Consider the following 25785-nt stretch of genomic DNA (forward strand, 5'->3'; position numbering starts at 1 on the left):
CGGGAAAAATGACGAAAGCCAGGTCCTTCATCCGGATTGCACAACGCTCGAAAGCGGTCTGTCAGGCAAGCCGCGAGATGAGCCTCGTTATAGGATCCGGAATCGTAAAGAGGGCTCCGAGTTGACCCATGGAGTACCAAGCTCCCTTAAGTCTTCGTATACTCGAGGAGGTAGGCACCATCGGCGTTTCGCATCTCTCGAGCCGCCCCCTACCCGCAGCGGGCGGAGTCGGACATGGAGTACCGAGTCCCCGATTCCTATCCTGATACTTTGAAAAACGTCACGGAGAAGAAACGAATAGAGACTTGATGAATCACAGCGAGTATCCCCAGCCTTGAGGGCTTGCTCACGAGAACGGAGAAAAAACATCTTGCTACTGGTTGACGACCTAGCAGCACAGATATGTCGACTGGAGCACGATTGTGCAGTGCTGAATGCATGGATGATGGCTGGAAAAGGAACGAATGAATGGAGAATGTTTCCTTTCCAAGAACGAATTGTGTTGTGCTTTCAATGGAACTGTAATCAAATGCGTCCGGTCTGGGTTCCTGGTGGTAGCGGCGGCGGCGTACGTGACACCGTTTGAATCGAATTCACCCGAGATCCACAATTCATTATCAAAAGCTTCGGATATGTATCTATGGCCGTTCTCCTCCTCGAAAGCGCTGCGAGAAAAGATGACGTGGACACAAAATTCTGGAACGATTCTGAGAACTACATCGTCGCTCTACATTGCTCGCTTCCGAACAGCGTCTGACAAAACACGGGAGTTCAGTGGGAATAATGGAGTTCGGCAGTCGCCGACCGCGGATGTCAGTGGTGTAAATGTCCACCATCAGCTCGACTGTGCTTCGAAAAACAATGCTTCCTGCGACAAAATGATCGGTTGCGCATTGGAACCTTCCGAAAACCTCTCGACAGAAAACACTCGCGTTGATGATTCGTCCGAAATTCCTGTCATTCTGAACTGCAAACACGATTGTTGTTGACCTCGTCGCTATGAGATTCCCACACCCGCTACGGAAGAATTTCTAGAAGCGAAAATGAAAAATCAACTCTTAGGAAACCTAAAAACACTGGTCGGTGTCATTGTTTCTGCTCTGTTCTCATCCAGTCCCTCATGTTTCTCATTCGGTGAAAAGATGAATATTCTTCATCGGCGGACGGCGGACAGCTCTAACGGGAATGGAGCTCAAGGGCTTCCATCTCAGCAGAAGTTCGACACTGATTCAATACTTGTCGGCCTTTGAGTCATCATCATCATTGATGCTGCTTCTACTCCTCAACCAGAAAACGACTGATTCTTCTACCTCTAACGCGCGCGCGCGTCTCGGACGTCTTCGGTGGTCGCCTCTCGAAGTGTTGGCGGTGATATTGTTGCTGCCGCCACCGCCGCCACCACCTCCGCTACTACGACCGTTGTTGTTTCGATTCGTGATGTCGGTGAATGCGATGAAGACTTTCTAGCTGTCGGTGGTGACGAGGGGCTTGTGCTTACTGTATCGCCGCAGGTGGTACTGCTCTACCGAAAACAGTCTCAATTGTCATCTTAGTTTACGCTATTGTTGTTGAGGTATGCTGCCGCACTCGTTGATTTGACATAATTGCCACTCTGAAGGTTGTCCAGAATCAGAACATCTTCGGACTGGCACAACCACAACGCCGGAACGAGGTCACAATCAGGCATAACTTGAAACACGTCCGGAGCATTCCGTATCATCGCAGGACAGGAACCGCATCCTGCCGCCCCGCCACGGGGGCGAGAGGGGAGTTCTGGCTACATACCGCGCCTAGAATCATCCGATTCTGCTCCGGAATCGCGGCAGCTCATCCGAGCGAGAGAACTAAACCTCGAATGGGAGTTTCACGCTTTATTGACCCTCTTTAAGGAGCACGTGCTCCCGTCTTGAAATCGTCGTTGTTCGGCGTTTCAGCATTCAGCACCACGAGTGTTCGGGAGGTCATCGAATTGTCTGTGGTCACATCGCCGACGGCAGAGAAATAGGTGCGAACAAACTTGACATCGTTATAGGTAATTTGATGGTAAGTTGGGTCGCGTGGTGAAATGGTGCCCGAAATCTCTTCTGCTGCGACGGTGATAATCGAGTCACTGCCATCGCGTTTCTCCCCGCCGCGAGTCCGCTCATATTCGTGGTCACAGAGAAGAAGTTTGCACGCGAGCGATTCGAATCCATCTATTTTCGTCTGACATTACTGTCACTGCCGAAACAATCTGCATGCCTTAGCGAAGGTTAAATCGTAGGGGAAGAGTCGGTTTTCTGAGGGGACGCAGGCTACACAGGATTATTTTCTCTGCTCGGAACCGGTCGAAGAGGTCAGACCCGACTAAGTGTTCCTGTTCGATCCCGGGAACAATGAAAGTCACTCATCAGGAATTCCAATGACACCTTCGGCTCAAGCTTCAAAAAGAAGCCCTTCCCCGTCCACTGGCGTCACGGGGCTTCCGAATGTTCCTTATGGACGACGACTGCTGACTGAGTTTAATGGTCCCCTCGTTTTGTTAATCTCATCCAACGGATCCGATCCGGCTTCCTTTGTGAAGGGCAGCTACCGCACCGATCACTTCGTGTGCTAATGAGACAACGTGGGCATTGATGTCTACTGGAAACACTGCGCTTTCAATTTCCGTGGGACACGATTACGCAATCAGTTCCTGTTACGTGATGTACGGATCGGTTTCGCGGGACTGTTGAATTGTGTTTGAGTGACTCAGTTCGCGAGCGAACATCACAAAGCTTTGCTGATGACCGTGGTGACAACGGAGGCGGCGACGGCGTTAGCGCGTCGTTTGTTGTCAATTAACTGAATCAAATATGAGGATCCTAGAATCGCCAGGTTCGTTACGGGAGCGTGTTCATCCTGGAGCTGCGCAATTGCGGGTCGCCTCGGACGTGTGCTCGATTGCCCGAGCGGGGCAATGATAGAGTGGGGGAGGAGGAATCCTCCATTTTTCCCGTCTCCATTGACGTGTGCCGCAGGACCGAAATCTCCGATAGGATATCCTACATCCCACTCCGTTCCCTCATTCCCCGCCATGATTGGGATACCGTCCTGGAAGCGCTAGAGAAATTTTATCACTCCCAATAATTAGCCGAAGCAGCTCCAGAATAATTCATCTGCGCTGAGAGCGACACATATCTCGGCAGATGAGCGACGAGTCAGATATGAACTTCCTGTTACAGATTATCCGCGGCGAAGTATAGCTCTGCAAACAAAGATGCTCCATGCCATGGTGGGAATTTAAAAAACTGGATCCCGTCGCCGCTTAAATCAGAATGACAAATACACGGATGGAACGCGCAGTGTCGCCAACGTCGCAGTGTTGCTCATCTCGGCTTCCGTGTGGAACGTTTCAATCCTCGGCGTAATCTATTATTATCGATTCGGAGAATAGTCAGGATCTTGATAATTCCTATTTTCGAATTTTCGCATCTTGGTACGTCACCGTTATCCGATCGGTGACGATAAAACTGACTTACGAAATTCATGCGTCTGACCTGCGCAAGAATGTACAGATGGGGCCTGTGCTGCCTCTCAGTAAATGCGCGAAGAAGATCCACACGCGCCTCGATCCTATCGGCGCGGTGCAGCCTCCGATTAATATTTCACTTTAATGGGCTGCTCCTTCGCAAGATCGAGGACATCGGTCAAGCTGCCGCATCGGAATCTGGGGGGAACCCGATAGAGAGCACCTCTTTCCCGCCCCAGCTCATCGAATGCTCCGATCCCGGTCGCACTGGTAGGGGTAGTCAAGTCGAAAACCCTCAGGAATGATGCGAAGCGACTTACGTTGGAAGAAATTCACCGAGCGCTTGCGAGAAAACCTGTTCGTGGAGCGGTGTGAACCGAAAGAGTGCTACCCGACTCATGGGAGCTTTCGAGTCAGAAATTAGGGTTTATCGGAATTCGTTCCTCTCGGGTAGGCCTTGGGGCCCTCCAGGAATGAGACTGGAAGTCAGCAGAATGTTATTCTCATCACGGCTTGGCCGTTTGCATGACAATCACTGGAAAAAAAGCGTAACGATGCGATATACGTCACTCGGCGACCACAGCAGAAGCGACGATGGCCACAGTTCCAGCCAGCTAAGTGAGTAAAGATGCTTCTGACGTAACCGATTTCGGTACCACCGAAACCAGGCGGTTGGCCACGCATTCAGCTATCCAGCGGTTAACCGGTTAGCTTGGCCGCGAAGAACATAACAGCTCGTAATTAAGAAGAAAGTTTGACACAAAGTGCGAGCTCAGTCTTAAGGGCCAATGTCTTACGTCGGCGTCGGTGTACGCAACCGCGACCGTGTTCGCAGGCGAGGACTTCGGCAGTTTCGCTACGAACTTGTTTGATCCTTCCCTGTGTTCGTGCCCAAGTTTCGCCCTTCATACTTCTGGGGCTCTAGCAGTCTGATGTTTCCCGGACTCGATGAGATTGGTCCGAGCAAATCACGATTTCGGGAAAACCCGAAAGTCGTCCTTGTGCGTTCTCGTGGAGGGAGACCACTAAATTCCAGCGACGAACGTGATGCGGAGTCTTCTAGGGAGCGGCTCTCCGGAGATCGCCGGACAGGTTTGACTCAGTGCGGCTGAGTGGACGGGAGGAAGGAGATCGCTCCGGTCTGCTGAGCACCGCGTTGGAGCTGTGTGCTGATCTCACCACTTTCGGAATTCAATTACTGAAGAGGCGATGATGCAACGACGATGGTATCAAACGAGCTTTTCGAATGCTTCCTTCGGCGGTGCCTTTCTTCAAAGCGAAGGCTACAATGTGAACGTCCTCGCGGAAGATTGCAAAGAGTGGTCACCGATATGAGAAGAGATCAATTTTGATGCTTGCCTGGAGAGAAGAATAGGAATCGCGCTCAAAAAGCAGTCTTCGAAATGCCGCAGCGAGCGTTAGGTGTCACCAGATTTCACAAGTGATGTTCGATCTATCGACGGACGAACGAACAAACGATGGAAAAGATGTACGTTTAGTGAACGCCCAGTCGATAGAGCTATCGGCCTCACCGCGGTCAAAAGATGCTTGTTCCTCTCCGTTGCGCACCTCAGATGGCATCTGAAAGCTTTTCACTAAGTTTTCCCAACGCCCCGTTCGGGCGCTGTCTTCACCCACTGATCGGTTCCTGCAATGTTTTGCAGGCAGACCCTAAGGGACAAAAAGAAAACCCTTCAAACGGTACGCGTTTCGGGGTGACAGTCGCTTGGTGTTTCTCCCGACTATGTCCGAAGGATCGGATGTCATGGTCTTGCATTTTGGCACATAAGCTGGAAAGAATTTTCAGCCGGGAAAAGTCTGAGCGGGTCGCTGTCGTGGCTGCCGAGTTATGTCCGGGGCTCGTCGGTCCAACTAAGGATGCGTCCTCCGGAATGAAGGCGAACGATATTCCGGAGGATTATTAGGCGAGCTTCTGCTTGAAAGAGAAACAAAGGTGAACTCATAAGCTGCAATAGCCTCCCGAAGATCCCAATCAGAGAATTCTGTTCACGTTACGTATTAGCGATGCAAATGAAAATCTTCCCTCCGGATGAAGCAGAAAACCTCAGGCTCAGCATTTCACTTCGGTGCCGCAGTAAATTAATTTGCGGGAAACAGGCTCGCCGGGTCAAGGGGTCAAATCCAGCGGTAAGAAATTTCCGTTTTCTCCCACATTTCTCGTTCCGGTACCCGCGAAAAGTAACGGTCGGTTGCCGCCGAAGTGACCGGCTGCGCTACCACAGTTCACCGATCACAAAGCTTATCCGTCCCGGCTCATACAGAGCCTACATTGGGTCTCGGCGAGCCAATCGTCGGCGTGGAAGACAATATTCCGAAATAAACTTTGATTTGAGTGATCGAATGACGTCGTCTGGGATAGATCGTACCGGAGATAGCCTGAGATGAATTTATTAGGGTTCTGACCCTAGCGAGTTTGTATCTTCTTGGCTTCCCCCCGACTCCTCTCCTCTGGATCCCTCATCCGAGCATCCGAAGACATTCGATTTCGACGCAGCGAGGGCCGGGGCTGATGTTCATAGATATGCCTCTCAGGTGATTTTGATCGAACTAATGGAGTCCTCTATTGAGCACTAGTATGGAGTTGCTGGGATGCCTTCTTGCCGCCATATCGAGCCGAGGTGAAGGGAGTCCCGAAAACACCTCTCGGCTCGTTTGCTTGATCGTTAATCATGGGACCCGCAAGGCGGCCGTATGGACGTGAACTTGAACCGTTGTGCTGCAGATCGGATCCTCCCTCAATTTTGACCTTTTACAAACTATCAACCTGCTACGCAAGCGGTGAGCGTTGCGCGTCTCATCACTTTCTCCCGATTCTCCATTGATCCATCTCAGAATAATTCCCTCCCCTTTCCGAGTTTCTTCGACGAGAAAAAAAAAGAGAGTAGATAATTTGCGAACAGGCGAAAACCGTCATCACGAAACAGGAGTATGGAAATTCCAATTGAGGGTTCCACCGGTGCTTTCTCGAAAACCTAGACTTCGATCACTCCCCCTCGGGAATATTGCCGTAGCATCCGATTAAATCACATCAAGCGATAATTCTGCTGATGGAATCATGTCAACAGCATTCGGTAGAAATCGAGTCCATTCCATAATTTTTTTGAGGATTTCTCGCTTCGATTCGTCATTCAGCACCCTTGATCAATCGCTGTCTAGTTCCTTCCCGATTGTTTCTGTGTCAGAAATCTCCTTGCGCATTATTCACCCTTTCGGAAGACAAATGAGCTGTATTACCTCACAAAATGGCATCATTGAGAAACATCGTGGTGGTATGATCAAAGTTTCCCTACGACTACAGATCGAGTCGCTATTGTCGATACCGAACATTCCTCATAGGACACGAAACCAAGAGGCTTCCGAATTCCGCAAGAAAAAGCGAAGGTCAGCGAGTGTCGACGCGATAGATGCTTCCATGTACACAACGGCATTTAGAGAGGATTCAACCATTCGAAATTCCTCTCAGACTTCTTTTCATCGAATCTTTGGGATTTCTGACTAGACCGTACCAATCCTCTGTTGTGGAGTCACCCTGGATCGTTTGGAAGTTTTATGGGCGCATGAGCCACATTGAGAGAGCCCCCGTACGGGGAACCTCGGGAATCTCCATCATAGTGCCATAGAGTACTTTCCCTGGTGAGTGCCTCGCACGGTAGCCTCGGATCCTCGACAGCTCCTCTAGGTCTGTGCCGAGCTGTCGTGGGAGCAGCTCAGGGCGAGAGTTCGTCTATCTAGCTCCACCAACAATCTTTGTCACAATATCCTCAATCGCTGTGGAGTTGTTTCCTTTGAGATCGATCCTCTATTGTCCGGACATCTGATCCTCGACCGCCACTAGATGGACCCGTGTATTTCTTTCACCGAGAGACAGAGGCTCTCGTGAGAGTCGGTGAATCTGGTCGTTGACGGCTCGTGAGTCTTACTCTCTGCATGATTTCACGACCAAGCTATCCGAAAGCCTTCATTGCCTTTCTTGGCAGTTCTTCTGCGATGCACACCCCATCCTCGACCGGGCATATTCGCCCTGCTCCAGAGGAAGAAATTCTTTACGGGCGCGCGGAGCCTCCGTGAGGCTGTGGAGCAAGTGGATCAGATAGCAAGATCAACGACGCAGCTGATGTCCTGTGAGCCCAGGACCAAGGGTTCCGGGCAAATATCCATCTCATGATCATGGAATCGCGCAGACCACGACAGAAACTTCTCTGGTCAGCTGCGCCAGGATCGAATGCCGAGTGAAACCCCGGAATGAGGAAACGCCCGATTCGCATCGGGCTGCAGGCAGGGATCATCATTACCTCCGACTGTACTTCGCAAATCCGAAGCCGCCGCGCCGATAACTAGGACTTCGGATCGAGTTTCCCGATGCCTTTCTCTGCGTCTAGATTAATTGTGTTCACCCATGCAATCGGCCGGGGAGCATTCCGAGTCTATTTTGCAGAAGTTCCCTTCGAATCCCTTGTCCCGCTCTTGCGTCGGTCCGACAGGTGTCCGACTGTGATTCGGGGACTTCCCCACCGACATCATTTTGCCTGGCCCATATCGCTGCCTCCACCGGAGTGTTCCTGAATACTAATTAGAAGGCTCGTTGAAGGACATGGTATCGATTGCGAATTCCGGAGCGGAATGAATGGCCACTGCAACGAAATTGGGATCCCTTACGATGCGGAAGAAGGTCACGGTCATCGATAAGGGAACTTCGCTTTCCAGACGGGCTTCATGTGGCTCCCGTGGAAACGCTCCCGAATATAAATTATATCGGATGGATTCCTGGAGAAGTTTCCTCAACACTGAACTCCCAATCCCAATCGACTCCTCCACTCCTCCAGAACAGTGATCTCTGTGAAGGGACTATAGGCAAAGCGTTCAGAAAATATTCAGGGAGGAAGAATCGACATGGGCGCAAGACGCGGGGGAACTCCGGGGCTGCCTTCGAGCCATCCGGAAGGCCTCGCGGCATAAATTAAGTTAGTGATGGCTCAAAGTCAGGCTCTGCGATGCGCCTTGAGATGCTTCCAATGACTGATTTGGCTGATGGACCTTCTCACAATACGATGGATTCCTCAGATTTATGAAGGTCAGAAATATATTTGATGATTGTTTGATTGAAAATGGGCCGCTGCCATTGTTCGGCAGAGACAGAAGGATGCTGAGCCTTCTCCCAGAAGAAAACTCGTTCCATGCAGGTGTCTCCTATGCACAAAAAAGTGGAGCATCCACATTTCTGAAAGCTCCGATTTGCAGAGGGTGTCCTCTGAGTGGAGCCTGACAGCTGAGCAGGACTGGACTGACAGCGAGCTTAACATCTGAACCTGAATGATACCTCTCTCGTCCGTCTCGTCTCCGAACGAGTCCCTTGGATCTTCGCGAGAATATTCAGCACAAAGGCAGAGAACTCGGAAGATTCCGAAGGAGTTTTTCTTTCGAATCACAACGCATTAGAGCCTTCAAGCGCCCTCGGCATAGTCGCTCCCAACACGCATCGCTTGCCGGGAAAGCTGGGATAAAGTGAGCGCGTGGTACGACCCTCCAAGGTCTCGGAAAGTATGTTTCCTCTTTGTCCCGATAATGATATCGACTTCCGAGTATAATTAGTCATCCGTCATCCTCAAAAAAGTGCGGTTAAATCTGAGTGAGTGAGGTTCGGAGGAGCTCGATAATCGCGCCGGAACTTTCTGGGACGCGAATATTGCTGAATATTGACGGAAGAGAGGTCATGAAGTCGGAGCTTGCATGAATATTCATTTCGTCCACCGCTCTTTTTGTTGACTCTGATTAGTCGTAGCTGAAAGAAAGAAACTTCTTCTGCTTAACATTGCTTCACCGCTCCTCTGGCGATGGACGAAAGTACTCGTCAAGGTCTCGGCGCTGATCAACAACTGATTATGTTGATCGAACTGATCAGATAAAGGGATGAGAGCGAGTCTTTCAATCACACATGGCCCGTCGGAATGCTGACCACAGCAAACTTCGATCTAAAAGTCGACAAAAACTTATTAGAATCACTGGTCATCCGAAAGTCGGTCTTATCCCTGATGTATATATTGTGAGTGAACCTGCATGGGGCTGGGAAAAGAGAACAGAAGCGGAATTCTGCTATGATATATAGGTATCATTTGCCATACTGATTTATTTGTGAATCTTCTCTGATCCTGCGGGTTCATCATACCACGCTGAGATCCGCTTCGATAACTGCGTCGGACCGAGTGATTCATGCGGCTTCCAATGGCTGCACGCTAGAAAATCCCGTTCCACGTTGGGTCTCTTCTTTCGTCCTCTCTTTCGTGGCGTTCCATCATCTCACGGATCCATTCCATGTAGTGGGGCACATTCGAGAAGACATCAGGGAATCCCCGTTTCGCACATCCGGACCCGAAGGATGTCACTCCTGCCAAATACCACCGCCCATCCTGCAGACGACACATGAGAGGACCTCCGCTGTCCCCCTGTAATGTCGATTCGGATCAATTTTCGACAAATCAGTCGCTGATAGCTCTATTTACTTGCAACTAAATCACCCTCGGAGTATCATGCTGGAGAAACGGTGGCGGTTGCCCTGAGCTTACATGACATGTTCCTCTGCCGCCATCTAATGTTCCGGCGCACATGTGGTGTTTCTTGATCCCGATCTTGAATCTGGGTCGGTAGACAGAATCGCAGATTGTGCTCTCGAATACTCGGACGAACACTTCTTGCAGGACGTTCGACGCTTTGGCATCTGGAATCGATCGTTAGGATTCAGGCATAAGCTCTCTCAAGGATGTACCGCAGTTTTCGACAGAGCAATGAATTTCAAGTTCGCTGAGCTAAGAAAGCACTTCCAAAGCGGGGATGAGCTACTGACTACTATCGACTTTGCCCCAGCCGGTCGCCACACAAGTAAGACCCTGGAAGTCATCATCATCATTGGGGAGACAAACAGGTCGTATGTAATTCGTCCAGTTTGCCGGTGAGTCCAAACGAATCAGCGCGATGTCCTGGTCGTAACCCTTGTACCAAGGGAAGGGGTAGATATGCGAGACCTGCTTCAGCAAAAAGAATAACCGAAATTAGCGGAATCCGTCTCGATGTGCCCCCTCGATGTGGCGAGGGAGCTCCGAGTCTGCTTAACACAGATTAATAACAGATTCATCGAATGATTTAATTGATAGATAGATATATTTGTCCTTGGTTGACCTTGATGGTTGCCTCAGTTCCTTCTGTTGTTTTGATCCAGTAGTCTCCAAGACGGACAGTCCAGAATGTTGCCTGAGGTAGGGCGAACATTTGGCTGCAAGATGAGCAATTCCTGAACGTTGAGCTTCCGGTTACGAGGAAAGATTTTTATACAACGTATATGTACATATATCCGAGCTCGACGTCTCACTGCCGCTATTCAATGACGAATGTATTGGCGAAGCAAACGTTACGCGCCATATGCTTCTGCTATGATGGAGGAGTGCCCGATGTCTTTTTCCGAATCCAATCCTGGCTTGTCCGACGATTCGGGAGTTTCCGTCGATCGGAAGATTGACAAGATCCGGGACAGTTATGACTCCTTATGAATATCTTTCGAGCGTGAAATACCTAAGCGACATTTTCCCCTCCGTATCCTGTTCACAGTAGTTTCTTCAGATGAACAATTCGTCCCTTTTTGCAAAGCCCGTATGCCCTTCCTCTCGCCTCAAAACTCCGAGTTCGGCGGAATGTCCCGATTTCCGCGACGCGAGTGTTATTCAACGAACGAGATCGATATCTAAAGTTAGGACTGGAGGGTGGATATAAGCCTAATGAAAATCGCATCTGGCGTTAGGGAGTCTTACTTGACTATACAATGAGCAGCGGTTAAGATCCACCTGCGGTTGACGATGGCACCTCCACACCAGTGACCCAATTTCCCAGCGGTGGGATGCCGCAGTCGGATCGAGACCTGCCAGGGCCATTCGCCACGGTCTGCGTCGCGTCCTCCCACTATCCGGAAGTCCGGCTCATCGTCAGGGAATGCGCTCACACCACAGCCAGCTTTTTTAGAAAGACAAAGCCAATCACTCTCTGATATCTGGTGTGGTCGAATGAATTCTTAGCTCCGGCGTTTTGTGTTCCGCGTCCCGAACTTACCCCGAGGAGCTGGAATGTCCGTGTTCGATGGTTCATCTTCGGGCTGTGAATCAGAGGGCATTTCGGGCGGCATCGGCGTCGTACTCGAGAAATTTGCGGCGGTACTAGCAGTTGTCGAGAGCGGAATCGTTGTGTTCGCTAGTCCGACTGACGGCGCCCTGGTCGTACCAGGAGACACTGCAGCGATTCCGTCGGTCGTATTGGATGATGCTGCGTGCTCCACGGAAGCCGTCGAAACTTTTTTCACTGGCGAAACAGTGGTCGTTCCCACCGAGTCTCTTTGTATCGAGCCCGCGGTCGTTGCCGTCGAGGTTGTCTGGGACGTGATGTCCTTCGTCCGGGGGATTTCTGTGATCGTTGTTCTCGGAGGCGATGTAGGACGCTGCTTGAGATCGACGGGCTCCTCGGTCATCGGTCTCCAATCATCGTGAACTTCGTAGCCGACTCCATCGAATATAACTTCCTCACTGTCTATGAACACTTCCGAGCGCTGCCGGGAATCGCGCGCCGAAGTCTGGTGCACGTGAAGCAGGCAACACAATGATATGGCGAAAAATGACCTTTTCACTCTGAGTTTCATTTTCCCGTGCCTCTGAAAGTCAAAGCTTACTCCGCGCCAAAATTGCCGATTGCGCGGGCGCTATCGATAACGATGTAGGCTAGTTGGCCATCTTCTGACGCTCGTGGCTCCTTGTGTCAACTACGCCTTCATTATCAACACGCACGGCGAGGCAATCCGCGCGAAGCAGAAATTTTTCTGTAAAGCGTTACAGTGATCAAGTTCCGAAAAATTCGACTTCTCCAGCGAAGTACTTGTTAAGCTCAATGAGCATCCGGAACGAAACTATATGGAAATAGCCAGTCTGGTATATCGAGACAGCAGTCTCTTAGTACGATCTCATACGACGCGGCGTGACTTACAATTCTTGCCGGGACAACACAGCTCTTCGCAAAAAAACCGTCGGACGTCTTGTGGTGATGGAAATGCCTCAAAATTTGATCTGCAGTTCGGATATCAGGCCAAGACTCTTGGAGCCAGAATTTCGCGAACGGGAAGAAGGAGGCGAGAAGACGCTGAAGATCCCTTTCTTCTACGCGACATCGAAGTGAAACGTCTCCAAGCATGGGACGACACCACCCGACTGCTCGAAGCGTAGTGACTTCTGACTATGTAAATACTTTTACTTCGACATTTATTCGAGCTTTCGCTGTCTTGTGTTTTCCGTCGCCGTCAGTTGGGAGCTCATGCGGAAATACCTTTGTTCTGTTCGAATGTGGAACCCCTTCTCGAGTGGAATCAGAAGCGGGAGAATATCATCCTGAATGATAAGAGCAGCTCTGGAGGATCCGTGGGGGAAGTCCCCGCAACAGGGGGGCGAACAAAAAAGTTTTGTGAGAACTTTTCTCGTAAGCTATCTTCTCCCGATCAAACAGGAGTTCGTCTTCGAGTTCACCCGCTCTTTATTGACTAATCTCTAATAATGAAGCTGAACTCTTAGCTTCAACCTGCCCTCGAATACAGATTTACCCGAATCTAGGAGGAGCATCCAGTCAATTTTTGCGTATATTAGGTGGATGTGACTGCATCATTTACCTCAACATTCGGAGTACATATGTCAATGGGCAACAAGAAACCCTGCCCTCGAATATTATCCTAGACCCCCCCTATTGCCGCCGTCCGGCGCCTAGCAGCATGATATTTACAACTTGAGGCGAGGTGCGTCGCGCCGCGCTTTGCAATTTCCCTCGGAAGGAACACAGAGAGCACTCGTTGCCGCACACCTCCTTGACTTTCAACTGATCCCAGCAACTCACGATCAGTGCGTCTCGAAGTTCCTATGCTTCCTCCGCCTCAAATTCCGGCTCCTGGCGGTCTCCTTGTAATGTGTTGTCTCGAATGAGGTGGCTTGGAATAGCTCCTCGGGCGAGATCGACTGCCAGTGCTCGTAATCTTTGAACATTTCCGTTTCTGGAGCTTGAATAGGAGCCGCAACGGATTCGCCGTAAATCAGCTCGTCGTAGCAGCTTAAACTTTCGCCAGGCTTGATCTCCGTGACGTGATCAATGAATTGCAGACCTTCACTATTGCGGCAAATCTCGCTCAGCTCTGTTGCTTCTATAATCTTTTCGATGGGCTCGGGGCTCGCATCCGACTGACTGCTCGAGCAATTGACGTTTTCAGAATCGAGTGGCGGCTCCACAACCTCAACAGCGCTGCTGTCCGATTCGCAGCCTCCGCTATCGGTCGGGTCTTCGGAAATCAAATCTCGCTCGTCCATCATCTCGGTCTCTGGCTCTCCCTGCACTTCTGGCTGTCGATCCGCTCCTGTTTGCGCCTCTGAGTCAGGTCCCGACTCTTCTAGCGGCTGAGCCTGAGGTTCCGCCTCAGCCCCAGGTTGGGCGACATATTTTTCACCTAACATCCGCTTTATCTGAAAAATGATGGAAATATATCGAGAGTCGCTGATGACGCCCGCATTGCGGAGCGCGTTCATCGGAGGGCAAGCACCCCGAATGGGGAGGGATGAAGGGACTTATCGAGCTTATTCACCTTTGCCTCTTTCTCAAGGATTTTATCCTCAATTTGCTGAGACAGCTCAATAGCCCGTTGGTACTCGGCGAGCTCGTGTACCACGACGTTGAGAGCGTCCACCATCTTCTCTCTACCATAGGTTCTCAGAATACGCTCGGTATTGTTCAGGAAGGCTGCAATGTAGATAAGTGTCAAGCGTGTCCATGGCTGATCAGACTATTTCATCCCCCTTCTCGGTCCATCTTACCATCCCGGAGATTCTTGCGATTCCTCTTTGGACCCTCGAAGTTATTGTTCTGTCCAACACCATCCGAAACACGCTGCCCGGCCTGGTTCGGAAAGTCGCTAGGTATTCTGCAATTGGCAATGAGCTCACAGCCAGAGAGACATGGAAGTAATGAAACTCCTAGAGAGCTCTCTCGACACGAAGCGGATAAGGCTAATAAGCCGGAGCCAGTCGGGACCGTCCGTCTCACCTTCCGTTTTCCGAGCGGGTTTTCCGAGAACTGGATCTGGATATTATTTTGAAGATCATGAAGACAAAAACCAGAATCATGACCATAGTGTACACCGGCATGAAGACGTTGAACGTGGAGGGCGCTGGATCTTTGTGACGACCGCGCATACTGGGATTGGGGATGCTCCTCCCGTTCTCCGCCAGCCGGGCTGCCATCGCGCCTCTCGGGGGTCTCCAAGGTGGGAGACCGGCTGTATCGTCGTTGCGACTAGAAAAAGGGTATTTTTTAAGGCCTTCGCTCGATAAGTACGAGAATGCGTCGGAGAAAGTCACTGTCCAATACCATACTCACTTCAGAGCTGTCAGGAACATAGGATAGAAACATTTCGGCCATAGCACCGACAGGCAGATGACGACCGTGGCGAGGATAGCCACGGTCTTGCCGGTGGAGAGACCTTCGTTCGACATGGCGGTCTCGGACCTGCCGAAAAAACCGAGTGTGCGAAATTTCCCTTCTGTTCACCCATTGAAAGATCCCACAAGCATGCCGGGATTCTCTGAGATCGCGTTTCATTCTTTGAAACCGAGGTGGTTTTCAGGCGAATTCTCGGATGGAGCATGTTCGCCATCTATTGTTACTGAATCACAACGTGCTCGAACTCTGAAAAACCGTCGCGTCCAACTTTTCCGCAATGCTTCATGGCGCGAGGACTCACCGATTACTGTAGCGGAATTTAGAGGAAAATGAAACGCTCCGATGGGAGATATATCAGGATATCTCGGGTGTTCGAATCGACTGTGCGCGATGTTTACGTTCATCCTAGACGACTAAGATGGCGGAGTGGAGTCCTTTCGCTTCTCCTGTGGTCGTCTAGCTCCTGTGCTTCTTTCCGGTCCCCGATCCTCAAACGAGAAGCAGTCGCATAGTGCTACCAGGGCATGAGCCGATGGAGCGACCCATATTCAGATGCCACTGACAGGATCATGTCTTCGAGATATAGTGCTTCCACCGATCCGGCTGGTTTTGAGGAACTAACCAGATCTGACGATTGATTTCGGATCAAAAGTTTCGTCTAGAACCCCGACCTCAGTCTCTCTACTCGATGGGATCTGAAATTGTCCGAAGCAATAAATCAAAATTCGTCAAAACCGGTCACGCGTCGGTCTCCCGCATGAATTTCGCGTCGTATGAGCAGGAAGCTATGCTTAGCAAGCAATCCTGATATTTTTCGATCCTGCTGCTCGAGAAATGGTTTATCTTCCTCCAGAGGATTATATCAATCGGGAATGAAGACCGAGACATCTGATAAGGGAACAAAAATGCTGAGAAAAAAATCATCACTGAATCATCCATGGCTTCACATGATCAAAGTGGAGCAAAGGTAGAGTCTTGTGCAGCCTTCCGAGATTCCAGATGTGCTTCTTTTGGAAAATCGAATCGCAACATATATTTTTTTCCTCGTTCGCATCCGATACGTTCCTGCTGCCGCACGGCACATTCGTCACAGACTCGCGAACGCCATTCGACTATGATATTCATGAGTTGAAAAGACCCTATGGTTAAACCGAGCAGTTGGCAGCTCTACTCGTACTCCAAAAAGATATATCGCATAGGAGCATGTATTTCCCTATCCGACCGAGAGTGAATTTTGATGGGAAGCGAGGAAGCAGACTGAGATCCGGAGCTCACCATAAGATCTTCTCGGTATGGGCGGGGCAGGATCCCCATCTCATGCTTCCCCATGTTTCTCATGTTCTGTCCCGCCAACAGACGCAGATGCAGACACCTATAAGGTCTCCACATCCGTGAGGAGGGATTCCGCAGCTGACGCTCTCCAACGTCTGGCAGCTCATCGTCCCTCCATACTTTGAGGAATTTCGACATGTGTTCTGCTGTAGCAGTGATGTGCGGGAGGATGGTCCTACGCCCGCAAGTGTCCAGATCCGCCCAGAGCGACTCGATCCCTGATTAGGAGGTGAGTAACTGTCTCGAACTTGATCACAGAGTGGATCGAGGCAGGCGCAACTCGAACTCCGTCGCGGAGATCAAGCGAGAGCTCTGTGACGTTTGACTCGATTTAAACGAAAGTCAGGATCTAGCTTTCAAATCGACTGCCGGCAAGCTACCCTTGAATGATTCCCATCTTCGAGGTGAGACAGGGACGAATTTATCGTTTAATCTTGGAAGAATCGATGATCAGGCCAGGCATCTTCCCCTCTCCGCGAGAAGTACGCGAGATCGGTGACTGGCTCATATCTGGAAAGTCTCGCAGTGGCCGGAGGCAGACGATCGATTCTCGACCAGCATCTAGGACGGGCATGAACTATGGTGCCCACGTATTGTCCGGATCGCGGGATCATCGACCAGACTTAGACGGTCGGAGTCCTTGGTTCTTATCCATGGGTACAATCCACGAGAGAGTGAACGAATATAATGGATATACACCGTTGTGGTTGATTCCATGCCTCTTTTCTTGGAGCAGCACAATACTCCGAGACACTACTCCGCTGTGATTTCTGGGAAGCGTACTGCGAAATCGAAATTAGATTCGTCTATCCCAGCTCGACGGCGGGTGACATGCTCCATCGATTACGCCCATCGCCAGCCTTCTCCCTCTGTTAGGACTCCTAGGCTACGAACAATGCTGACATTATTCCATCTGGGTCAATCCCGGTGGAGATCGCTAAAAATGTCTGCTGTTCGCGATAGCTAATCACTTTTTATAGCACCCGCACGCCAATTCGCTGCGGAGAGTAGGGGCTCATCGACGCCAGAATCTCATAATTTTTCTTAGCTTGTAATAGCATGCCTCCTGCGAATCGAATCAGTCTTGACCGGGGAGTCGATCGCGTGACACGCATTTGTGACAGTTTAGAGGTATTGGGAAGTGTCGCGTGTCCGATCGTAGAAAAAGACCTTCCGGAGTGTCTTCGAGTCAGTCCATTCTATCGAGATGTTTGCTATCGTATCTCATTTAGAGCTCGGACTATCATGCACCCAAAAGAGCGGGAATATGCACTGAAAGCAGGTAAAATGAGCATTCAATATGGGCTTTTGCACCTAAACCAGGCGGACTGAGCTCTATGGCGTGGAAAACTAGCTCGAGCGACAGTTTTGCTCGGGGACTCTCGGAGCTAGGACTATGCCGTCGATCATAGGTTGGGTTGTGCTCGAGTGCCCGCATGTTGAAGGAACTTAAAACCGACGACACACAAAGACCCAAATCGTGCGGTTCGCCATCGAGGTTGGGCTGACCCTACCTGAGGTTCAGCGATGGCCATGATCGGGACTCGGACTAAGTAGAAGCAGACAGACACTCGAATAGGACTTCCTACTCTTTTTGACTTTGCTTCATGAGGAGAAATCTGGAAAATCCGAGAACGCTGGGGCTCTGCGCGAGCGGGAGTTCTCCGTTCTCCGGTGCCCCTATCAGACAGTCTTAGCGATGCGTTCGGGCGTCGCAATTAGGACTTTACACATGAAGCCTCGACGTATATGTACATTTTCAGCAGAGAAATACCCCTTCGATGCATATTCATGCAAGGCCCCTCTTCCTTCTTCTCTCAAATTTTTCCAATCATCTTCTCCTCTTCAATTTTTGTCCTTCACACTCCGAGCCTCTCCTCCGTTATGCCAAACCTCAGATCTTCACCCGATGCTCTTCGAGTCCCCCTTCCCGTTCTTCTTTCATTCACCCTTCATTTTCCCCGTTGTCTCCGTAGTCTTGATTCCTCTCCTTCTCCCGCTACCCCTTTTACCCTTCTAAGCCTTCCTCTACTTGCCTGACTGAGTCCTTTCCTGTCCCTCCTTACTTTTCTCGCTCAACCGCCTATCCGCCAGCCCCTGATTCTCTCGTCTTCCCGTTCCCTGTCTCGTAGCCTGATCTCTCTCTGTGTCTCTTCCCGCCCGGATCTCTGATCTTTTCCCGTTCCTATTCTTTCCCCGGTTCGAATCTTCTCCCGTTATTTTTCGTCTACTCTCGATTCCTCTTCTTCCTTCACTTTCTCTCTCCTCTTTCCCGTCTTCTCCTTTTTTCCAGGTCATTCCCTGCTCCCCCACACTTTGCCTGTATCTGTTATTTTCCTCTTTTCCCCTGTTTATTTTTCGTCCTCCCCCGCATTTACCTCGTTTCTCTTCTGCTCTCAGATGTCCGTATCCTACCATGGCTCCTGTTCCCATTCATCTTTCCATTCCTCTTATTTCTCATATCTCTCCCATTCACTCCCTACTCCCCTCCTCGCCTGCCGTGTCTCATGCTCATGATATTCTCGCAGCTTGCCTCCTCTCTCCCCGTTCTCATTACTCGCTGTCTCACATTTCCCGATTATTATTTCCTGCCTGTTCCCGCTCTCTTCCGCCAAATCTCTGTTTTTTTCCCGTTCCGATGATTTTCCACTCCTCCCTTCTATTTTACCGCCACTCTTTTTACCTCGTTTGTCCGTTTCACCCGTTCCTCTCCTGCTCTCGGATCTTCTCACATTTTTCCCATTCTTCCCAATTCCCATACACCCCCATCCTTTACCGACTCTCCCCCTCGCCTCCCAATCCTAATTATTTGATTATCGTTCCCGTCATCCATCTCATCTCCCACTTCAGGAGTCATTTCTGCGGGAAGATAGCTCGCTGGTTCGCCACTATATCCGTGGGGAGCGATCGAAGACGACTATGTGTAGCAAAACGGAAAATAAACGGATATCTCAGAGGAATCCCCGAGCTTCAAGGAGATATCCCTCCTTGAAGAATAATGAAACCCTCCCACAGCTGGGGCGGACAATTATGCCGGAATCCATAATTCGGCAGCTAATAGGGTCAGGCAGACACGAAGTGTACTTTATAGATAGACTAGCAGAGCCTGTCGCTTCTTCCCGGCGACCGAGCTCCTAGAAGCTCGCTCTCTGATGGTTATAGATTTTTACTGAATCGCGTTCGAATTAACGGTGTTCGCTTTCTTATTCGGCTTCACGATGCGCCTCACTCCTCGATGCTCGTCGAGCGCGCTTCTGGCGGCCTTGACGCGTGACACGACTGAGTGATCGCCTTTCGGGTGGCATCTCTACCAAATGGTTACCTGTCGAGCAGTCCCCCCCCTTAACAGCCAAATCTTCAATGAACCCTCACCTCTTCCTCGAGGAATACACAGGGTACAGAGGAACACCGATTCAAAAAGCTATGAATGCCGATATCACAACTCTAGTGTCTCATGCACTTTTCGGTGACCACAAATTCACCGCTCCCTTGACTCAGCTCGGAACAATGATGTGAGGTGAGGAGCGGGAAAATTGAACCACTTTTGAGGGAGGAGTACGCAGAATTAAGTCGTCAATGATCTTCCCCATACTGGTATCGCTGTGCTTGCGAAACTTCAGGGTGATCCTGCGTGTAGTAGCCTAATGAGGACGAACATACAGACGGGTTTTGACTTTTATATATAGAGAAGATAAAATCTTGCGGGAAGGAGCAAGCTCTACGCAATCATGGTGTCGCAGCGTCCAGAGAACTAACAAAATCCTCAGTCTCATCTTCTTCCTCCGTTGAGGTCGGGGCGCTTCTACCTGGGGTCCGGTGATGACCATGATCGAGACTCGGACTAAGTGAAAGCAAGCAGACACTTGAATGGGAATTCTTACTCCTATCGGGCTATGCGTCATGAGGGGAAATTCGAAAAATTCGAAAACGCTGGGGCTTTGCACAAGCGGGACTCCTCCGTCTCCCGTTGCCTCTATTAGACAGTCTCAGCCGCAAGAATCCGACGACGCGTCCGGGAAATTCACAAACCCCTCATTCCTGTTTTTTTCTCCGCCAGACCGAGCTGCGCGCCTCGAAGTTGGACCACGATCGTGTAGATTGGCGCTGGCATCGGACAACCGGCTCATGCTGCTCTTCGGGAAAACACCTCAAGCGGTAAGCAGCGATGAGCTAAGAGCGAACATCGTCCGTTTCACACTGACGAGCTGAGGGGGAGTGAATTCGACTGCTCCTTGTGTAGAGATGTCGGCGAGTTATTGCCGCGTGCTGGTCTTGCTGTCATGTGGATATATCTACGGTATATCAGACGCAGATTTTGAGATCCGCGTGCCGTGTGGCCCCTTCCTCAGAGTTGGACGTGATGCAGGACGCTCCGTTCAATTGAGAGGTCTCTACTACAATACTTCCATCTACGATCCAAACACCCAGGATTCCGTCGAAGCCTACCTCGGGATTCCTTTCGCTACGAAACCAGTCGGCAAAAATCGATTCAGAGAAGCCTCTCTGAGGCCCGTCCATACCTTGGGTGCGGAATTCGACGCCACGCAATGGAAAGCAGGTTGCATGCAGCAGCCCGGGCTCTTCACGAACGATAGTAATCTATTCAGCGAGGACTGTCTCTACCTGAACGTCTGGAAACGACGAGGGACGGAGAATGGCGATCTCAGACCCGTCGTATTCATCATTCATGGAGGCGGCTACGTCGCGGGAGACGGCCACGAGTTCGATTGGCGAGGACCCCAGATGGCTTTTTTCGAGGATCTCGTCGTTGTGAATCTCAATTATCGATTGGGAGTTTTCGGATTCCTGGATCTGGGTCTCCCGCACGCAGCGGGCCATCAGGGTCACTTGGACCAGGTGCTCGCTTTGCGCTGGGTCAAACAAAATATCCGATACTTCGGAGGGGATCCGGATCGAGTGACACTTTTCGGCGTCAGTGCTGGATCCTTCTCGATTTCGTGGCATCTACTGACGGGCTTGTCTGCGGGTCTGTTCCACGCGGCGGTCATCGATGCGGGAGTTCTGACCCTCACACATGCCGAAACTAAACGAGACCACATCTTGAGAGCACGCCAGATGGTGCAAGCGAGCGTTTGTCCGAACTTAAGAAATGACTCATCGAAGGATCAGCGTAGGGAAATCCTGGATTGCCTGATGGGAATGGACGCGAAGCGATTGGTCGAGCTCCAGAACGAATACGGTGTGAGTCAGACTTACACGTTCCGGCCCACCTTCAACAATGAAAAATATCTTCCACGGTCGCCTTCATGCATGACTAATGAGAAAGCCTTCGCCGTGAATGTCCCGATAATTATCGGCGATACCACCAATGAGGGTTTATTCCTCCTCTCCAAAAAAGTACATGGTCCTCTGCCAAGTTTTCAGAACTTCGAGCAAGTTCTGGAATGGGACATAAACATTTTAAGAGGTCACCATGCCGCCGATGCTGCTCAGTACGGTCCAGAGAACGAGACTATCAGAGATATCTACCATGGGAGGGACGGAAATCGAAGCTCCGCAGGGGAAACACTCTTCAACGAAGCTACTCAAATAATAGGCGATGCATTATTCGTGTGCCCGGTGATGAATTTCGCCAATCGCTACTCAACGGTTCAACCGAATGTCTACTTCTACCGTTGGCAACGCCTTCGGGTAGATGAGACCTTTCCAGGTGAGCGGGAAAAAGGTGCCTACCATGGCTTGATGTTCTATACGGGAGCCGGGGGTCAATATCTGTCTTTGTACGGGCAAATGGCCGATGCAGACAAACTTTACATACAGAAAACGATCAGAATGATTGCTGATTTCGCGTCCGATCCCGATGGGGCGCTAGAATTTAATGGGACGAGACTCGCACCACATCGGGCAGACGGCGCCGTGAACAACTTCGATGCTAAGGGTCTAGAAATTATCGCATCCCATCCGAAGGCCCGCACTTGTCGGACAGTTTGGCCAATATTTGCAACATCTGGATGCTCGAAATCTCCCTCTCCTGAAATAAATTAACTCCGAAACTGTGAACCCTCTCGAATTTGTGCTCCAATGATATCCATGGGAGCGACGCTCTCCTTTGAAAGAGGGAATATCGGAGAACAGTTTCTGCCAGCAAGATACTCGGGACGATTCTGCCGTACGGAATTCCGATTTCAATAGACAGTCAGTATTATTCGCCGTACTCGGGAAGGGGGAAAAAAGCATTCCGCCTCCAATATCCTGATTCTTCGAGGAGTCGGCCGGGAGTAATTTTCGTCCTAAGTCCTAGCGACCCTCGGAGTGCCTCAACGAGATTTTCCGTGGGAATCTGCGACGTCAGACTCGGCGTTGCATGGGTGACGAACAATAATTTCAAAAGAGCTGAGGAATCTTGAGCGACCGTATCTGACTGAGATCACTCAGTTAGTATTCAAGGGGTATATGACTTGATCATCCACTCCTTTCTCCCGTATCTCATAGGCTGACTCCTGCTCATGACCGGTTTGCGGATCACTTGATATCCGATTGGTGGTCAGGACTTGCGAGTTCTCCGGGACGATGTGCAGATGGCGCCAGCGGTCGCGGGAGATCCGCTGTGCCTCTCGATGGTTCCGAGCGGCACAGCGGATCGGCGAGTAGTCTGAGGAGTCTGCCAAAGAGACCGGCAGGCTTCTCCTGCACTCGGGAACGTGTACGAATCGGGATGCCCAACAATGGTCATCCTTTCAAAGAAGAGAGATTTGACATCTGACGCTGTGAACCCGATATGAATCCACTCTGGGCCTCTAGGGTTCTGACGGAATCGAAATACAGACAACAATCTTCAGCAGAGCTCGCTCCTAGAGGTCTGCGTAAATGTCAGATGCAGACCGGCCGTCTTCGAAGTTCTGCGATAGGCGATCGAAACCGCACGCTTGTCAGGAGCTCTCTGCCGTAGGCGCGCTGACACCTTCAGCGGGACCTCGCAGCAGTCTCTCGATTCTTCCCCTGCGAAAACCAAACGCGTTTATCGAACCCACATGAACATGATTCAATTTTTCCCCCTCATCCCCGTGAATAGTGCCTCCTGGAGGAAGGGCTTCGCTTAGGCTCATCGCACGGAGCCAGGAGGAGGACGATCCCAAATACTTCGTCCCATATGGAACGAGGGGAGTCTTGGAGCGCAGATCACGACTTGGCGCTAAACCGATCAGAGGAAATGAGAATGGGTGGGGTTGCGTCAGTGAAGATATCAAGGCGAATGTGGAGATTTCAGCTCATAATGGCCACCCGATGGGCTCTGGATCATTTTTGTCTGCCGCGAAATCTCGAATTCAAATTCACTGGCGAACGGAACAAGTAAGCCGACTTCCACTGCCGTGCAAAAAAAAAAGATCTCTGAGACTGTCGTCCCAAGCGAGGAGTTCTATCCGAGCCGCGGCGACTCGGAGTGGAAGACGAGACCGCAACTTATCGACAGCATTTCGACTATGCTCTGAGGGTTTTTATCCTGAAAATCTTCGTTGCAGATCACGAGGAATGTGATATCTTTTTTTGATCCTGGTGGCAGAATCGAGAATCTCTCGCGTAGCTGGATTGAATTGGAGAATTCTCGCTGACGGTCGATAGGATTCACAAATGACTTGTACAGACGAGCAGCGACTCGGGTTGATGCGTTCCGCCAACAGAAAGCTACGGCGCGAACCCAGCCGAATGCAGCGCACATGATTACTACGCCAGCCCATTCGGTGGCGAGAGTGGTAAAAGGGGAACGAATCGAGGCCAGCTGCATCGTCATTCGATTGGCCCAATTATTCCGGATATTAACCAGGAGCCTTTTTCCCGTGAAGACCAGACTACGTAATGAAGCTTTTCATCTCTTCGCTCCGACCGCGACTGCAACCAACATCAGCGCTGCTCACCTCGGCTTCGACACCCCTTACTCTCCTGAGCGGGTTATGATGTCTGACGTGAGCGTCAGGTCGGAACGATGCACCGAAAGAGAGGGTCGGCTTCTGAGTGATGGCCGATGATGATGATTGGTGCCGATCGGTGCGTGCAAATGCGAAACGGGTCTCAAATCGACCGGTTCGTGTTTTCATTCGAGCTCTGGAGCCGCTCTGATCAGTTTGCTTGCAGTGGGTTAGGGAGCCGAGTCGCGACTATCTGTCTACCTTCCTCGTGCCTCTCAAGCGGATCCTCTTCGTACGTACGTACACCTGCATCTTTGCTGTTGTCACGTGTAAAAACGAAGCTAGAGTTTACTTCAAACGACTTCAATGAGGACTTGGAACATCGGCTCCCCTGCAGCGACACGGCTTTCACTGGTGGAGAGCATTTCGATGTCGTTCTACTGCCACGCCGCCGTCGTCGGCGCCGAAAGCAAACTTCGGATCAACAAGATCACCAGCGGAAATAGTGATAAGGAGTTTGGAGTCTGTAGCGAGAGGAATGAATTTTCAAGGTGGTCAAGCGTACGACGCTGGCGCATCGGATGAGTTATCCGCGCTTTCGCACCAATTTCCTTCTTATTCGACCTCCGCTGGCGAAATCGGACTCTCAGTGGGGGGAGCTCGTGGTTTCAGAGAAGTGGATGGGGAGAGATTTGGTGGAGAAGTCAGGAGGCCTGAGGAGGAGAAAGCGACCGAAGATGAAAGACCAGCTGATCCGACCGAGTCATTCCTCCTCCGAACGCTTTTGAGGAACTGCAATCCGTGTTTTCACTACCGGGTCCGGACCTACGAGAGAAAACAATATCCTCCTAGCACTTTCTTCAATCTCTTCCGTGGTTGACGTGGGTCATTCTCGGGCAATTTCTAAGGATTTCCTTCACTCCACTGGAGGAGTCCGAAGCCTCTGCTGTGGAGAAGGGGAGTCGTCCATCTCTCCACGTGGTCAGACCGGCTTGCTTCCTGCTCGCTGGCGAAGTTTCTCGTGGATCGAGAATGAACGCTGTTAGAAAAATAAGAGGGGAAAAACGACGAGGGATCGGAGAGGCAACCGGGAGAGAGTGGAAAAGTAACGGAGAGCCGGCGAGCGGACCGACGCGACGGCTCCAGTAGGGAAAGTCGAAGAGGATTTTGAAGAATGCCGTGACGTGAATAAATCATTCGAAAGGAACCGCGTCGACCACGACGACGACAACGACGACGTTTCGGGGTTATCAATTTGAGAGGGCTCGAAGCGCCGATTGAGTGGGGGGAGCTGGTAAAGCTCCCGTTTCCCTCGGAAGAAGCCAAATGTGCCGGAGCAACTGCGGGTATTCTTGACAGGGGAGGTATCACAGGGAGGAACGGAGGGAGAGAGAGAGCGTAGGGTGGAAAAAGCATAAAAAATCGCAGGCTGCGAAAGTGAGAGCGTTCGATTGTGGCTTGAATCAAAACATCCATTCCGCTAAGCCCCGAAGAAGAAGGGAGATTTCAGAATGGGAACGAGGGAGTGAGGAAAAACACTTTCAACGGCCACCATAGAATTATCTTACTACTACCTGAGCA

At 50.8% G+C, this 25785-nt stretch overlaps 3 protein-coding genes across 3 annotated transcripts; 1 reads left to right on the top strand and 2 right to left on the bottom strand.

The window, feature by feature from the left end:
* Positions 1-9741: 9741 nt before the first annotated feature.
* Positions 9742-12182, bottom strand: LOC100899889 (testisin-like). Its single transcript, XM_029111687.1, has 6 exons — positions 11603-12182; positions 11308-11506; positions 10682-10793; positions 10350-10527; positions 10072-10223; positions 9742-9951 (listed from the first exon to the last, which is right to left on the bottom strand). The coding sequence occupies exons 1-6, from the start codon at positions 12180-12182 to the stop codon at positions 9742-9744; spliced, it is 1431 nt and encodes a 476-aa protein (XP_028967520.1).
* Positions 12183-13419: 1237 nt separating this feature from the next.
* On the bottom strand, positions 13420-15069 carry RIC-3 (RIC3 acetylcholine receptor chaperone). Its single transcript, XM_029111688.1, has 5 exons — positions 14945-15069; positions 14612-14860; positions 14383-14489; positions 14154-14308; positions 13420-14034 (listed from the first exon to the last, which is right to left on the bottom strand). The coding sequence occupies exons 1-5, from the start codon at positions 15058-15060 to the stop codon at positions 13420-13422; spliced, it is 1242 nt and encodes a 413-aa protein (XP_028967521.1). The 5' UTR covers positions 15061-15069.
* A 5512-nt stretch (positions 15070-20581) lies between these two features.
* Positions 20582-22345, top strand: LOC100900172 (carboxylesterase 5A-like). The gene has a single exon (XM_003744141.1). The coding sequence runs from the start codon at positions 20582-20584 to the stop codon at positions 22343-22345; it is 1764 nt and encodes a 587-aa protein (XP_003744189.1).
* Positions 22346-25785: the final 3440 nt, after the last annotated feature.

The sequence above is a fragment of the Galendromus occidentalis genome, unplaced genomic scaffold (genome assembly GCF_000255335.2).
Source record: "Galendromus occidentalis unplaced genomic scaffold, Mocc_1.1 scf7180000077460, whole genome shotgun sequence".
NCBI lineage: Eukaryota > Metazoa > Arthropoda > Arachnida > Mesostigmata > Phytoseiidae > Galendromus > Galendromus occidentalis.

Excerpts from the sequence above, each read along its gene's own strand:
- LOC100899889 (XM_029111687.1), bottom strand. The coding sequence starts at position 12,182 with ATGAAACTCAGAGTGAAAAGGTCATTTTTCGCCATATCATTGTGTTGC. Across the intron at positions 10,794-11,307 it reads GCTGCTCATTGTATAGTCAA|GAATTGCTCATCTTGCAGCC; the intron begins GTAAGACTCCCT and ends CTCAACGTTCAG. Across the intron at positions 9,952-10,071 it reads GCGGCAGAGGAACATGTCAT|GGGGACAGCGGAGGTCCTCT; the intron begins GTAAGCTCAGGG and ends TCGACATTACAG.
- RIC-3 (XM_029111688.1), bottom strand. The coding sequence starts at position 15,060 with ATGTCGAACGAAGGTCTCTCCACCGGCAAGACCGTGGCTATCCTCGCC. Across the intron at positions 14,490-14,611 it reads ACCCGCTCGGAAAACGGAAG|AATACCTAGCGACTTTCCGA; the intron begins GTGAGACGGACG and ends TGCCAATTGCAG. Across the intron at positions 14,309-14,382 it reads TCGCAAGAATCTCCGGGATG|CCTTCCTGAACAATACCGAG; the intron begins GTAAGATGGACC and ends TCTACATTGCAG.
- LOC100900172 (XM_003744141.1), top strand. The coding sequence starts at position 20,582 with ATGTCGGCGAGTTATTGCCGCGTGCTGGTCTTGCTGTCATGTGGATAT.